We start from the raw sequence: 16,922 nt of genomic DNA on the forward strand, positions 1-16,922 counted from the left end.
GTTACTATATAATAGAATTTCATTCACTATTTTCACTCACATAAGGAAGTTTCTAGATCCTCTTTTTGGAATTACACTAGCTGTTCTTGTAAAAAATTAAATATAAATGAATTTAAGTGTAGTCTGTCCACCCATCAGTGATCGTCAACTGCTGGAATAGCTTCTCGACGCCTGCGCTCTTGTAGGTATACCAATAATTTGCGAATATAGAGGGGTTATTGTATATTCATTTAATTTACTAGAATAATATTCATAAAGCACGAAAAACAAAAAGAAATAAAAATTCTTTTATTTAGACCCCTTTTAAATTTTTAACTTTATTTTTCATATCTATTAACCTTTTGACCGCCGTAGTCACCTATACTTGACAAGGGCTCGCGAGTCCTGTCCGCCAGCGACGTCTATAGGTGACAAAAAACCCGGACCACAAAAATATTAAGTAAAATTATTAAAAAAATATTTCCAGTATTTTAATTCAACATTTATGAAAATAGAATATCCCCGCAACATCTGAGTATAAAAAACAAGTCTTTTAGAGCTACACGTACTGAGAAACATTGAAATAAAAACATGCATTTTTATTCCACGTAAATGATATGTCCAGAACGCCGAAGTCGTCTATAGTTGACCGCTAGGGATGTGACGCAAGAGGTATAAATAAATAAATATTTACAACATACACACACGGTCATCTGTTCCTAAAGTAAGCAACTTAATGTTTGTGTTATATATTCTTTATTGCACTTTAAAAAAATCATAATTACAAGTCATTTTTGCAATTAGCTATTCAAAATTCAACTCAAACGTGTTATATTTTCTATAAATAATTTAATATTTGAATAAAACAAAAGGTAAAAAACATAAAACTATCATCAGCTAACACATAAATAGCAAATGAATAAAAAATCAAATCAACTAAAATCAATCAAATCGCCATACGCTTCAGCCTGTAATATCCCACTACTGGGCATAGGCCTCTTTCCCCTTGTAGGAGAAGGATCAGAGCTTAATCCACCACGCTGCTCTAATGCGGGTTGGCGGATATATTCCTACTATGAGTAACGATCGCTATCAGGTGTACATGATAACAACCGGGACCGACGGCTTAACGTGCTCTCCGAGGCACGGTGGGGAGACCCACAAGGACTGCACAAACACCCAGACCACGGTAAACACCTGTATGGCCAATACAAATGTTTGTCATGTGTGGGGATCGAACCCGCAACCGCCAGCGCAACAGGTACAATCCATGGCTGTAACCGCTGCGCCAACGCGGCGCCATAATAAATCTGATATCTCAAATCTGGCGCATCTCTAGCGCGTAGTCATTAATCCGTTCTCTACACGCCGTTGTCAAGTATAGACGACACGCTGATGACGTCATAAGCGAATAGCGAGAAAACTAGTGAAGTGCAAGACGAGCGATACCTTAGAACATCGTCGCATTTTGGAAGGCGTCGATGATTTTAATAATATACAATAAAAAAAATATTTTTTTCATTTTGTTTATCTAAGGTTAAGATCGAAATTACGATTTTCTTTCTCATTCTCAAAATCATCTGGCAGCATCAATATCATCTCTAACCCCCACTCTCATAAAAGCTTTTTTTCTAAGACCCATGTCGTGTCGTGTGTCGTGAAATATTTGATTTGAAATATTGCTACTTACTCAGTACTGTTTTAGTACTATTTGCTAAGCAAAAAAAATATTTAACGCATGTAAATATTTCTTTTAAACTAAGGCTGGCATCGACCGCACCGATTATATTAATTTGCTTCATCGGATCAACTACTGAGTTGGAGAACAGTGGAACACGGGGCACTATGGAACAGTGTCGATAAAAATTTGAATTCTAAACTAATCCGTGTGGTAACGCTTCGACCAATTACAGCGCGTAGGGACTCTTGAAAATCCGTAATAACTTTTTACTGGTTGTACCGATTTTGATAATTTTTAATTTTATCGAAAGCTAATGTTTATCATGTGGTCACATATAAATTTCATTGAGATCTGATATCTACTTTTTGAGTAATCTTTGATAACGCGCAGTTACTTGTGTATTTTTTCATCGATCTACGTTGTATTACTCGTCGATGTAATTGAAGTCGGTTTTTTTTCGTTTGCGAGCAAACACAATTATTCTTGTTCAATTCATTGAGATTTCTTTTCAAAGTACTTTCTTTTTAGTAAAAAAGTTTAAAGAATACGTAAGTGATATTTTTTTTCATTAATTTTAATTATTTGAGACAATTGTGTGGAAAGTTCAAAAAATAACCTAAGTTTTTATAAAACTCGTTTACAACGTTGGCCTTATGGGGCACTGTGGAACGGGGCACAGTGGAATATTGTTCTAATGAACCTTAAATAATAAACTATTATCTAATAAGATAATAATTGTGTTTGCAGGCAAACGAAAAAAACTAACTTCAATTATATCGACAAGTAATACAACGTAGGTAGACGAAAAAATAGTCAAGTAAATACGCATTATCAAAGATCAATCAAAAAGTTGTAATCGGGTTTGGATGAAATTTAAATGTGACTACATGATAAACATCGGCTTTCGATTAAATTAAAAATCATCAAAATCGGTGCACCCAGTAAAAATTATGCAGATTTTCGAGATCTCATTATAAAATCCTGGTTTCCGTAGCATGGTACTATACCGGGGTTATCTTCTTTCCAACAAAAAAAGAATTATCAAAATCGTTTCATAAACGACAAAGTTATCCCCGAACATAAATAAAAAAAAATATAAAATATATATCGAATCGGTCGAATTGAGTAACCTCCTCCTTTTTTGAAGTCGGGTAAAAGATTACAAATTTGAATTAGGTTAATTTTTTTCTAAATTACTTTTCATGTATATATCGATTCGATTCGAAATCGATATATAGCCTGCGGCTTCCTTGCGTGCGATACAGCACGTCTCTAAAGAAAGTTTCATAACCGTAGGTCAGCTGCGCCGTAGTCGTCCAGTCGTGACAATGACGTCATGGCGATAGAAAAGAGTGTTGTGCTTTACTACGATTATTTTTGTAATGTTTGTTTTTTATTTATGTTGTTGTAAGTAAATATAACGAGTGCAAGATAACACAGGAAAAATATTAAAAAATAAACCTTCCTAGATTATATAAGTAGTCATTTATTGCATAAAAACCAACAAAAACAAGTCACTGTGTGGTACTCGATAACGACTCTTGGCAGCACTATTTTTTTCGTAGGTATTTTTGTTTATTTTATGCCTTGGCGTACAGGGCACGGGAATGGTTTTGAGGCGTGGCGGTCAAAAGGTTAAGTTAATACAACAGTTAAGAAGTTGTTAAATCGTACAAACACGTGAATTAGATTTATTATTATATAAAAATTATTGTATTGATTTAAAAATTTATCAAATGGAACATTACCAAACATGTTTGATGAGGTAGCAAATGAAAACAATACTAGCTAGGTTCAGCGTGAAGAAAGAAACACGATGTTATGTGAGCTTGATTTTTATCTTACGGCTATTACATCGCTCAAACCCAAAAAACAACCTAAGTTTTTCGTTGAATCCATATGTGTTTATCATATTAAAAAAAATATGTCCGGGACAATGAGTCATCCTTTTTCGTGCATGCAGCAGACGTTCATCGATTTATTAGACGTTGTGATGTCAAAATAAAAAATTAGGAAAGTTTAATATTTTTCTTATTTTTACTATTAACTTTTGACAGAAAGAAGTCTGTAACTCGTACATGATTTATATAAATAAATATAATAATATATTATAATAAAACGAATAAATAAATACATAAATGAAGAAAGTTTCTTGTCTCAGAGAGCGAATAAAATAGGTAAATACAATAACATCGCTGCGACACATCTGTTTTCTTGCATAATCTTCAGTTCCTTCTATAGTCATCACAATATAATAGACCCGTGTTTTTTACGTTTGAGAAGGACTAGAGTGTAATTTGGAACGAAACAGAAAAAATATAAGAGTTCAGCTGCTCGTCTTCGGCCTGTGTATTTCAAAGCCAGCAGTATAACTAGCAGCAGTAAATACTAGAATTGTAACTAATTAATTACTGAATTGCACCAGCTTCATTCGATTTTAATAGTAATTAAATATTTTGTAGTGATCTTTACTGAAAAGAAAGAGCTTGGCGCTCAAAGCCGTAAATAAAATTTTGAATTGGCTAATAAACCGCGATAAAATCTGAAAAAGTTGTTTCATTATAATGAGTAAAATTCGTGTAAACATTCGAAAGCAATATAAAAAAAAAATAAAGACAAATTGACCTTTTGTACCATTGTATTATTTCAAATTACCTAGAATATTCAAGTTAAATTTTCTAATCAAAATTTTAATTCCCATTTGAAACGATTTACCGTGAGTATCGAGTACCGAGTCGTATGGCACTTCGCTATTAACATTACGATGACAAATGTCAAAACGTGCCTATTAAATTGTGATGTTCCTTTTAATATTTATTCTACTCTGTGTTGTGATGACTATAATCATGCGTGTACACCTGTTCATCTGGCCAAAATCAGAGTTAGTGACCACTCCTTGTGTGAATGTGGCCTTGACGAAGGCATGGTTTCCCCTCATCCTTTTTACCTGTCCCAAACTCCTCCGTCCTATATGTGACATCCTTCCCTGTGATATTCCCCGCCCTATAAATGTTCAATGTTTATTAATGTTGGTGTTTAGTCCCTACTGTATTTTTGTGTAAATATTTTGAAATAAATAAAATTAAGTTGTAAATAAATCATGTGTCTGTCCTAGTGTAATTAGTTTGTAATAGTTTAGTTACTAACAGCGGTATTCTTAGTTTAATATTAAATGTTTGTGTTGTTTTAGGCTAAGGCGTAACAATGAAACTGACTATTTAGCCTGTTTTCAAAATTAAATTGAGACTGTTATCTCAACTACACCGATCATTCAATTTCCTACGTGTGTTTTCCACTGTACGTGACATTGGCGGAATTAACCGTGCTTCTCTGACACAACTGAAAGCCATTAAACCACCCAATCAATCAATGACTATAATGGTCGCGTTCCACTAAATGTCCGCAACACTCACAACGCCCATTCTATCGATCTATCTAAGGCCCGTGGTCGTCGTGAGCGATCGCTCGACATCATAGATAACGTCACTTTTCACGACCACATCACCCACAAAATATAGTTGGGTCAGTTGGCTTTCATCAAAACCTGGCGGAAATTAAAAAAAAAAAAAACAACCATCAATGTCAAATTGTGAACTTTTATCTTTCATTCGATTCTTCAAAAACGCAACGATAAATTTCCGGGAATCCATGTTGAGATAAGTTTTAATCTAATCCATTCGAAATATTTACTTACACCCCACAGCTGCATGTTTTTACATGGTGTTTTGTTTACCATTCCGCCATATTGCGAGCACAAACCTGATATCTGACACACGACAGCGCCCAAATATGCGTTCCACTTATAAAAATCAGCCACAACGACCGCGGCGTTTTTTACGTTATTAGAACGGCAATTTCTGCGTTCGTGGTCGATGGTGTTGTGGGCCTTAGGTGGAACACCCCAAGTGTATGATGTTTTCTACGTACGCATGTTGGTAGATGGCACCAAACTTGCACAAATACTTGCACAGAGACAAAAAATTCAAGGTCATTAATCAATGTAATACCTTGAAGTCAATGCGAATTGATCGTAAGTTCGTAACTGTGATCCTTATTCTTGGTGGGCAGCTAATACTAAACAATAACCAAATTTTAGAAAGTTGTCAAAATCTACCTTGCAGCAGTGGATACCGCGGAATACTCATAAAGTTGGCGTTATTTACGAAGACGAACGAAACTGCTTGCTACCTCTTACTGCAGAGAAATTAGGTAGTGTTTATTCACCATAATTTGCTCTTGGTGTGTAGTATGAGTATCTACTTACTAGGTAATTCATTTTCTAAGTTGTAGAGGTATATTGTGATTAGGTACTGATTCTATTAAGTGATAAATAAAGCAATTAATCATCCAAAAATAAATACTTTTTAAATCCAGTATTCGACCGGATAGGCGCTAGTAATCCGATAATCGGCCGGGTAGTATTTAGGACGCCGGATAGCCCTGCTGAAAATGCCAAATAAAAAACGATGATTTGTATGGGAAGTTATTGTAAACTATTGTGTGTTTGAAACTGGGATTCCAAAATGTTCATACAATTTTTATCTGTTTTTAGATAGATAGATCTATCTGGATCCAGATAGCCCAGATAGATCCCGTACAAATCATCGTTTTTTATTTGGAACTAGCGACCTGCCCCGGCTTCGCACGGTTGGAATGCTGATACTAAATATACTACATAATGTCTTTATAGTATGAAGCTAGCTTATAGCATGGTTATTAACATAATAACAACATTCAAATATGCGTCGTTAGATAACACGTTGTTCCAGAATGCTTTGAAGAAATAAAGGTTCACTGCTCGTTGCCGGTAGTTGATAGCATGATAATATGTAGCCTATATGTTGACCCGACTTCTTAATAATACTCGTGCCAAATTTGAAGTAAATCCATGCGGTACTTTTTGAGTTTATCCCGGACATAGATACAGAAAAACAGACAAAAAATCATAAAACTATATTTTTTGCTTCGGTATCGATTGCAGATCACACCCCATATATTCTTTTAAAAAAATATTCAATGTACAAAAGGATGTTCAGTATATGAAGGTCTGAATTTTAGACTAAGAAACCAGGCTTTCCCAGACGTTCGTAAATCGATAATTAAAAAGAAGCATCAACCTTATAAGTTTTAAAATAAATTCATTGATTTTAGCATCTTTAGCACAATAAAGTAAATATTTTACTCGTAAGGATTTTAAAAGTTTCTATTTTAGGTTTGACTACATATTTAACTTATAAATTACATAATGTATATAATAATTACTTACATACTTATTTATCTTAATTATTTAAAGGTTATTTAAAATATGATATATCAGTTATACATCTGTATTCCTGAAACTAAATGAAAAAAATACCCTTAATCTGGGTAATACGCTTATACAGAGTATTGGACGTAATAACGTTGCTCCTAGATACATGGCACTGAGTAATAAATTCATAAATAAATTCGTATCGTTGTCATATCCTAAATATATTTTATTATTTTCGGAAGTCGCGTATAGGCTGTAAACATAAAATACAGATCGTGGTGCACAAAAAATTATATAAATGAATATTAAACATATTGATAACTTTAGTGCTGGGATTATATCGCTCCCTTCAATTTTAGACATTTTTTTGGATTTTAAATGACATATAATAAGAGTTCCCGCCGAAATCAATATCAACGCTGGTAAAAATAATGTAAACAGCGCAACCATAGAGTGCATGTTTATCCTGTGGCTGTTATCAGTTAAAGTACATACTATGATATCATGCTCATGGGGAACAGTTGTAGCTAAGGCGATTTCTGGTATGCTAAGAGATGCAGCTAATATCCATACAAAAACACATGGTGGTGCAACTCTTACTCTAGCGTTTGCGAGGCGATAGTCGAGATTCATTGTTCTAGGTGGTATTGAAATATCGCTGCAAGCAACAAGACTGTGACGCGAAGATCTCATTTCTTCATCTTCGTCGTGACTCGTTTTTTTATTTTTAAGTATCATAGCCTTTTTTTCTATATTTGCTGTCGATAACGTATGAAGAGCCATAGTGATAGTTAAATACAAAGATGCTGTTGTCGCAAATATACTGAGTCCTCGATACGCTATGCAACTGTTTCTTCCAAAAATCCATGTTCTTATGTTGTATGACCATAGTTCTGGACCAATTGATGTTCCGAGCAAGATGAAGTCCGCAACTGCTAATTGTATGATAATTGAAAATAATCCTGAAATCAAAAGTAATTTTAATTTAAAATCAAAATCAAAATCATCTTTTCAAGAGCACTTTCGAATCGTCATTTTACAAATTAAAACTTTCAAAATAGATTATTATTTTTGTAAGAGTAAAGCTACCACCGATTCGGTATGTAGGTAGATTCTGCAGAGAAGAATCGCCAAGAAACTCCGCAGTTATTCTTTTGAAAAATAATATATAACCGTGTTTTAGTATTGTACAAAATTAGTAACATGTTGCATAAAATACAGCGTCACTAAGTCCACACATCTTTATCAACTATGTAATCCTGCACCGAATAATAAGCTTTATATAAATAAAGCTTACTATTCGGTGCAGGTTATATATACATATATAGAATCAAGATTCTCCAACGCCGGTTTTCAGCGTCCCCCGCAAGAAGATAGGCGGAAGGCAGTTCTTATCTATACATATAATAAAATGGTAGGAAAGTCAAAACTGTACATTGAATAATTTTTTAAAAGAATACTTGGGGTGTAATCTACAGTCGACACCGAAGCCAAAAATATAATTTTTAGAATTTTTGTCTGTTTGTCTGTGTGTATGTCCGGGATAAACTCAAAAAGTACTGCATGGATTTACTTCAAATTTGGCACAAATATTTTTAAGGAGTCGGGTCAACATATAGGATACATATTATCACCTACGGGGAACGAGCATTGAACCTTTATTTCTTCAACGCATTCTGTAACAACGTGTAATCTAACGACAAATATTTGAATGTTGTAATTATGTTAATAACCATGCTATAAGCTAACTTCACACTATAAATAAAGATATTCTGTAATATATTTAGTATCAGCATTGCACCCGTGCGAAGCCGGGGCGGGTCGCTAGTAGATATTTAAAATCTTGTGTTATGATGTTTGTCTGGACTAATCTCCAAAACTACTGGATAGATTATAAAGAAATTTTGCACAGATATGTAACTTAGTCCAACTTAAAATATAGGCCATATTTTATTTCGATTAATTACAGCGAATTTCTTATTGCGAAATTAAAACATGAATGGTATGAGGTATGAAGTTTGCCAGGTCGGAGTAAATAACTCGAGTATAATTCATATAATTGTGTTTGCAGGCAAACGAAAAAAACCGACTTCAATTACATCGACAAGTAATACAATGTAGATCGACGAAAAAATAGTCAAGTAACTACCTGTTATGAAAGATTACTCAAAAAGTAGTTATCAAATCTCGATAAAATTTAAATGTGACCACATGACAAACATCAGCTTTCGATTAAATTAAAAATTATAAAAATCGGTACACGCAGTAAAAAGTTACGCAGATTTGTTATGCATGTTATTGTTGTGTTGTGATGGAACGAAACATCTTTTTATCATAATACTAGCTGACTCGTCAAACGTCGTCTTGCCGCTAAACGCTATTTAAACATAGGGGTTGAAAATTTAGGGTTGTATGTATTTTTTAATATTATATCATAAAAAAAATAAAAAATTAATAATTTAACTAAAAATAAAAATAAAGTAATTTAGGGGTGGACTACCCTTAATATTTAGGGGGATGAAAAATAGATGTTCGATTCTCAGACATACCCAATATGCACACAAAATTTCTTGAGAATCGGTCAAGCCGTTTCGGAGGAGTTTAACTACAAACACCGCGACACGAGAATTTTATATATTAGATAATGTGAATATTAACACTTGATTGATATTCTTCTTCTAGACAATTTACCACTTTTGGAAATTAGGTTAATAAGAGTAGGCACATTCTTAATAACTACATTGTTTTGTATAATTAAGTATTTATCTTTATCAAAATTTATTTTTTCTTTTATGTTGGACTCGCAGTAATACTATGTTATAAATTACAAATTGTTTATATAGTCGAATTTCTCATTTAATTGAATTTATTGTAATTCTTTATGAGAATAAAGTTTCTATAACTATAAGATTTTACTTTTATACCTTATTATGAGATGATTTGTTAATATCTAATTTTATTGAACAGACAAAAGGTTATACCCACGATACTCTGAAGATGATATTCAACTTCATAATGAACACTTTGACGTTAACACTTCTAATTAATTAACTTGTTTATATTATTTGTATCATCCACTACTAAGAAATAATTATGGCACATTAAGATTCTAATAGATAAAATAACATGCATTACTTGTGTTAAAATTTACCGTTTCTTGACCGTTTGAGGAGTGCAGCTAAGAGAGCACAGTTGGCGAGGGCTCCGGCGCCGGCGACGCATGCGATATAAGTCGCAACAACAAGTGGCGGGAATAGCGGTCCAGGCGCGGGTGCGAGCTCCGACATGGCGTCGGCAGTCGGGGAACGCATCGGGATCAATGACTTTACGCTGCGTCACTTGCGTTCTCCGCCGTCCCTCACTGTTTTTTTTTTTTGTTAGTGAATCATCACCAAGAACATGTGAACGGGTATATTCGCCACAACGGAATCCTTATTTGTTGTCAGTTTAGTTGGTAAATTATTTAAATTAACTTTTAATCAATATATTGTATTTTTATTCAAGCACAACATCGTGTTCTTTTATTGGAAACGTTGAAAAGAGTGCTTGTGCGAATCCTGACTTGGACTTTAGATCTCATTTCATTATTATTCAATACTTGTTTTATTCTTCCTGTCAATGACACAGTATAGCGAAAAGTTTTGTCCGTTATGATTTTTGCAAGACAGAGATACCTAAAGAAAGACAGACAAAAAAAATATTATTCATTTCGGAAACCTTATTTTAAATAGCTTTAAATCTAGAAAAACGTAAATTTAATTAATGATTCACTTTAACATGTAAACAATGTGCACGATAGACACACATAATTGTACAAATTAATGATAGATATTATTATATAGATATAGTATCGAGGCTGGGATTAGGGATTGCAATCTAGTGTCGTTTTTAACCGACTTCAAAAAAAGGAGGAGGTTACTCAATTCGACCGTATATATATATATATATATATATATATATATATATATATATATATATATATATATATATATATATATATATATATATATATATATATATATATTTTATGTATGTTCGGGGATAACTTCTTCGTTTATGAACCGATTTTGATAATTCTTTTTTCGTTGGAAAGGAGATATCCATAGTTTGGTACCATGATAAGGAAACCAGGATCTGATGATGGGATCCCAGAGAAATCGAGGGAAACTTTCAAAAATCGTAAGGGTGACTAGTAAATTTAATCATGTTTTCATTAAGTACTATAAAGCACTACTATTTAATAAAGGTCTGGAGTCGATCTGATGATGGAGAAGAAAGATAGTAGAGGTAACTCCTCAACAATTTATAGCAATTACCTGCTTTTTGAACTTAATTCGTTTCTATTGATGAGAACTTTGCACCTGTATGAGTTATAAGTGCCATTACAGTCTGATGATGGAGACAAAAGATAGTCGAGGGAACTCTTTAACGATTTATAGCAATTACCTGCTGTTTGAACTTAATTCGTTTCTATTGATGAGAACTTTGCATATGTATGAGTTATAAGTGCAATTACAGTCTGATGATGGAGACAAAAGATAGTCGAGGGAACTCTTTAACGATTTATAGCAATTACCTGCTGTTTGAACTTAATTCGTTTCTATTGATGAGAACTTTGCATATGTATGAGTTATAAGTGCCATTTTAGTCTGATGATGGAGACGAAAGATAGTCGAGGGAACTCTTCAACGACTTATAGCAATTACCTGCAGTTTGAACTTAATTCGTTTCTATTGATGAGAACTTTGCACCTATATGAGTTACAAGTGCCATCAAAGTGTGATGATGGAGACGAAAGATAGTGGAGGGAACTTTTCAACGATTTGTAGCAATTACCCGCTGTGTGATCATCTGTGTCGCAGGACCAGGTTTGATGATGGAGCCCATAAACACTCGAGGGAATTTCTCAACAATTTACAGCAGTTACCTTTTGCTGTTTGACGACCGCTTTGATATAATGGTACATGTGCCGTGTCGGCGGCGCCTAAACACCGGCGGTCGCGGGTTCTATTCCCGCTCGGAGTGGTATTTATGTTTATACAAATATTTATTTTCGGTCTAGTTGTTAATCCTTGTGGTTCTCCCAACCTAGCCTCAGAGAACACGCTAGGCTGTCAGTCCCGGTTGTTATTACGTACACCTGATAGCGAACTTTACTCATAGTATGTCGACGCGTTAGCGCAGCGGTCACAGCACCGGCTGTTGCGCTGGCGTTAGTGGGTTCAATCTCCGCGCACGACAGATATTTGTATTGTCCATATAGGGTCATTGCGCCTGTTCGCGTCCACCGCCCAATTCGCGTCCATTTTACGGATCTCACTTTGAAAAGTCTCGAAATTAAGTATACTAAGACACCAATAAGTCGAAAAATAATTACCGGCTAATACCTCAATGTATAAGAAGCACGTACGCATAGACAAAAGTTCCGTGCGTCCAAGCAATCCTGGGTAAAAAAAATAGTTAGTGAGGGCTGTTCAACAAAAGAGCGCGAAGGCACGGAATAATGAGAAGAAAATAGTGGGCAGTGGTTCGTTTGAAGGTGAGTCTTTTATTGTTTTATGTTTATTTTGGATACATAGCTGTTTCTAGGCGTTGGTTATGATAAAAGGAATTATAATAATTATGAATTTGCTTATTTTTTTTTATAGTTAATAGTTAATATAAGGTGGACGCGAACTGCTACACCGAATTTATAAAACTTCCACTTTGCGTCCGCAATGGACGCAAACTATACCTAAAGGGATTAATAAGAAAACTAAATCGCGTCCATTTTTTTAATTAATTCTATAAGTTTAATACATAAAACTAAAAGTTTAATACCTATTCTACTTTGAATGAAATAAGTAATTTCTTTCTTATTTTTTTCTGTTTAAGATGAGTTCTTTGCAGATAAGAAAGAAGAAGGAAAAAATAACATACACAAAGGAAGATTTAAGGGAAGATTTGCATGACATCCAAGAGAAGAAGAAATCGGTAAGACAAGCACCTATGCAAAAAATATGCTATTACGATATTGAATAAAATCAGTGGGGGCAGACCAAGAGGGTACAAAACTTATCTACACAAATAAATAAAATTGGAGTGTCTGTTCGTAATATTAAAGTAACACCTTTTTACTAAATGTATATTGATTTATACACGGTACATATACCAAAATAAGCAATCTCTTTACTGTATGATGCCCTAATAAGAAGTCAGCTTGAGTATAATGCGGTAGTATGGTCTACACATGAAGTCAAATACAGTCTCATACTGGAATGTGTTCAAAATAAATTCACCAGGTTTCTTTACCATAGGCTTTATGGCGTGTATCCCTTGTATCCCTTGATGTATCCAACATTGTTTGTATTGGGCATGGTTGGATACAACAAGTTGGAGACTAGGAGAGAGCTGGCTCTGGCAACTTATATTTTAAAATTATTTCGCGTTATTGTCAATAATCCAGGGGTACTGCAGTGGATAGGTTTGAGCGTACCCGATAGGTAACATCTACAACGAAGACAGCGACCGAGCTTATTTGCAGTACCCCACGGCAGAACCGAGCTAGTGCGCAACGGCCCCCTTGCTCGTTCAGTCAGAACGCTAAACTTGGTGGCTGACACACTAGACCTTTTTTCTTATTCGTGGAGTGAATTTGCAAAAGTTACTTTGTATATAATATGTTATGAGAAATGAATTTAATATTTTTATATTTAATATTGTTTTGTTTTTAGTATTATGTTCAAGTCAGCCAATTCTTTTTTAATTATAGTTTAACATTTTTTTCCTTTCGCTTTTTGTCTCCTTTACTATGTCTAATGAATTGGGTTATGCCTGTAATATTAGATGTAAGAAAATAAAATAAATAAATAAATAAAAACATTTTTTAGAATTTTTGTCTGTCTGTCTGTCTGTTTGCTCCGGCTAATTACTGAAACGACTGGACTGATTTTGACGTTACCATCTAGATAGCTAATGAAATAAGGAGTAAATTAGGCTACTTTTATTTTAGAAATTTATTTATTTTGTAATTCTACGAACAGAACAATATTTTTTTATTATAATTATAATTCCACGCGAATGAAGTCGCAAGCACAGCTAGTATCAAATAAAACCAAGTAACGAAGAAAAAAACAGCGGTATTATTAATATTTAATGGGTATGGAGATATGTGTGCACCTCGTATTTTGTTTCCATAATTATTATTAATCAAGGCTGATCTTTGTGGTGCTGTGTGCTTACGGCATCAAAGAATATAAACACCTCCTTTCCCGTGGGTGTCGTAAGAGGCGACTAAGTTCCTGTACTACCTCGGAACTTAAAAAGCCGACCGATGGCGGGATATCCATCCAACTGCTGGCTTTGAAATACACAGGACGAAGACGGGCAGCAGCGTCTTCGGTACGACAATGCCAGGCCTGCGGTCACCAACCCGTCTGCCCAGCGTGGTGACTATGGGCAAAACACAGGAGTGAAGTTGTCGAGGCCTATGTCCAGTAGTCGACTGCGAAAGGCTGCTGTGATTGTAATTGCAGGCTGATCTTTAGCTTGCTTACATTCCTTTAAAATTCACAGAACAGATAATTGTTGAATTTTAAAGGTGGAATTACTATTCACTGACTACATAGGTACCTAATTTGTTTTTTAATTTTAAGTTCTGTCAATGTTTAGAAGAATAAATAGGTGTATTATTTTCTTTATAGTGATTTATTAATGTTAATATGTTGATTTTTAAATAACAATAATTCTTCAATAAATAAATTATTAAAATCCAATGTCTCTTTACATTATCATAAAAATATCACCTCTTTATTCCTTTTCTAAGCTGGTGGACGCGAAGTGGTCCAGCGGGTGGACGCAAATTGGATTTTATGGACGCAAACTGGGTAAATCGCCTAATTCTGACGTTTGTATTTAAATAAAATAATAACAAGATGTTTCGAACAAAACTGAAAGTTAATCTTTAAATAGACTATATAATGAACACAGTAAATAAATTTTTCATAGAAATTAGTGCGGGAACATTTTTATTTTCTTCTTCAAACTTGCCAACTGCACTAAGTGGACGCGAACAGGCGCAATGACCCTAGATGTTTGTCATTGTCTGGGTGTTTGTGCTTGTGTATTGTGTATGTTTCCGGTCCCCCGATACAAGAGAAAAAGCATCCTTGTTAGGTCTACCCATCACTAAAAATTGTAAAATAAAATAATTTTTAACAAAAAAAAACCGACTTCATACAGGAAACTAAAAAGTGAAAAATAAATTTACTTAGTACAAAGTAATTCGTATTTTGATTTAGTTAATCAGAAATGATTAAATAAATATTTTATAATTTTGAAGTTGGTGCCAAGTAAATACAATACAAATACAACCTGGCTACAATAACAAATACAAACAACACTCACACAACAAACAAGTAAAAAAAAATATTATTAGATATGTCAAAACAATAACAGAATAATAACAGTATTCAACCTAATAGTCAATGAAACAAATTATGAAAGAAAACTGAGTACAACTTACGAGTAGATACTAGAGTAGTTATTGTTTTACTTGGCACCGACTTCAAAATTATAAAATATTTATTTAATCATTTCTGATTAACTAAATCAAAATACGAATTACTTTGTACTAAGTAAATTTATTTTTCACTTTTTAGTTTCCTGTTTGAAGTCGGTTTTTTTTTTTGTTAAAAATTATTTTATTAATCAAGCTAGATCCAGTCAAATTTTTAACCATATATGCAGCACCGAGCAGCGACTATCGAGGATTAAATCAGAGATAGTACGGATGTAGGTAAAGCTTCTGATACGGCTATGAGTTTTTTTTACTAGGTCGGCAAATAAGCGTACGGCTCACCTGATGGTAAGTGATTGCCGTAGCTTTTAGACACCTGGACCACCAGAAGCATTGCAACCGCGTTGCCGACCCTACCCCCAATTTCCTCCCCAGGAGCTCTGGTCACCTTACTCACCAACAGGAACATAATAAAATATTACTATTTTAACAGCAAAATAATACTATTTTCAAGTAGTGTTCTACTTGAAAATAGTATTATTTTGCTATGATCTTCTGTAAGGTCGAGCTACTATCCCAGTGGGACTGTATTAATAACGCATCTATAGCTAATTTTAAATGGCTGAAAAATCAATATAATGTTTTATCTCCACAGCTTATAATATAGTACTTATTTTCTTAAATAAATGGATCCGACATTTGGCACCGGATCCGGTTTTCCGGATTGCAACCTAGCTGGGATATAATACCTCTACCAACTTTTCTATTGCTTCAGCCTGTAAAGCCACAGCTGGGCATAGGCCTTCTTTCCCCATGTAGGAGGAGGATTAGAGCTTAATCCACGCTACTCCAATGCGGGTTGTTGGATATATTCCCTACTATGAGTTACGATCGCTATCAGATGTATATGATAACAACCGTTGACGACGCGTTGGCGCAATGGTCACAGCACTGGATTGTGGCTGTTGCGCTGGCGGTACCGGATTCGATCCCTGCACATGACAAACATTTGTATTGGCCATACAGATGTTTGCCGTGGTCTGGGTGTTTGTTTGTGCAGTCCTTGTGGATCTCCCCACTAAATGGAAATTATTAATTTATTATTATAAAAATTCGTACAATGAAGTGGAAGAGATACGGAGAGACAAAATTACTTCAAGCGACACCTACCTACTACCTACAATATCCACGGGTGAATTTTTAATCAGATCCAATCAGAAATTGAAAAATAAAAACCCTCTCATAAGTGGTTTAGGCTGGGTGTTGATATATCAGTCTCGAATCCTACAACAAGATTTATCTCAGCAGATATATCAGTCTTGAATTCTTGATTGTATACAAATGTTTTACGTCAATCTATAAATATTTGTAACTATTTTATTTGTCATTTAATTTGAATAATCTCGGTCGAATTATTTAAGTCGTTTCTGAGATAAGCGAGAACAAACGCATAGACAAACAGATAACTAGACTTACAAAATTCTAAAAAAATATTTTTTTTTTATTCTACAGTG

The 16,922-nt window shown here is 34.2% G+C and overlaps 1 protein-coding gene and 1 long non-coding RNA gene across 2 annotated transcripts; one reads left to right on the plus strand and one right to left on the minus strand.

Moving 5' to 3' along the window:
- Window positions 1-4,251: 4,251 nt before the first annotated feature.
- Window positions 4,252-10,396, plus strand: LOC123656128. The gene is made up of 2 exons (XR_006743496.1): window positions 4,252-4,541; window positions 10,082-10,396. It is a non-coding gene; the product is annotated as an uncharacterized LOC123656128 (long non-coding RNA).
- On the minus strand, window positions 6,974-10,227 carry LOC123656119. The gene is made up of 2 exons (XM_045591833.1): window positions 10,063-10,227; window positions 6,974-7,873 (listed from the first exon to the last, which is right to left on the minus strand). The coding sequence occupies exons 1-2, from the start codon at window positions 10,220-10,222 to the stop codon at window positions 6,978-6,980; spliced, it is 1,056 nt and encodes a 351-aa protein (XP_045447789.1). The 5' UTR covers window positions 10,223-10,227; the 3' UTR covers window positions 6,974-6,977.
- Window positions 10,397-16,922: the final 6,526 nt, after the last annotated feature.

Source organism: Melitaea cinxia, chromosome 1, assembly GCF_905220565.1.
Source record: "Melitaea cinxia chromosome 1, ilMelCinx1.1, whole genome shotgun sequence".
Lineage (NCBI taxonomy): Eukaryota > Metazoa > Arthropoda > Insecta > Lepidoptera > Nymphalidae > Melitaea > Melitaea cinxia.

Excerpts from the sequence above, each read along its gene's own strand:
- LOC123656119 (XM_045591833.1), bottom strand. The coding sequence starts at position 10,222 with ATGCGTTCCCCGACTGCCGACGCCATGTCGGAGCTCGCACCCGCGCCT. Across the intron at positions 7,874-10,062 it reads CCTCAAACGGTCAAGAAACG|GATTATTTTCAATTATCATA; the intron begins GTAAATTTTAAC and ends TTTTGATTTCAG.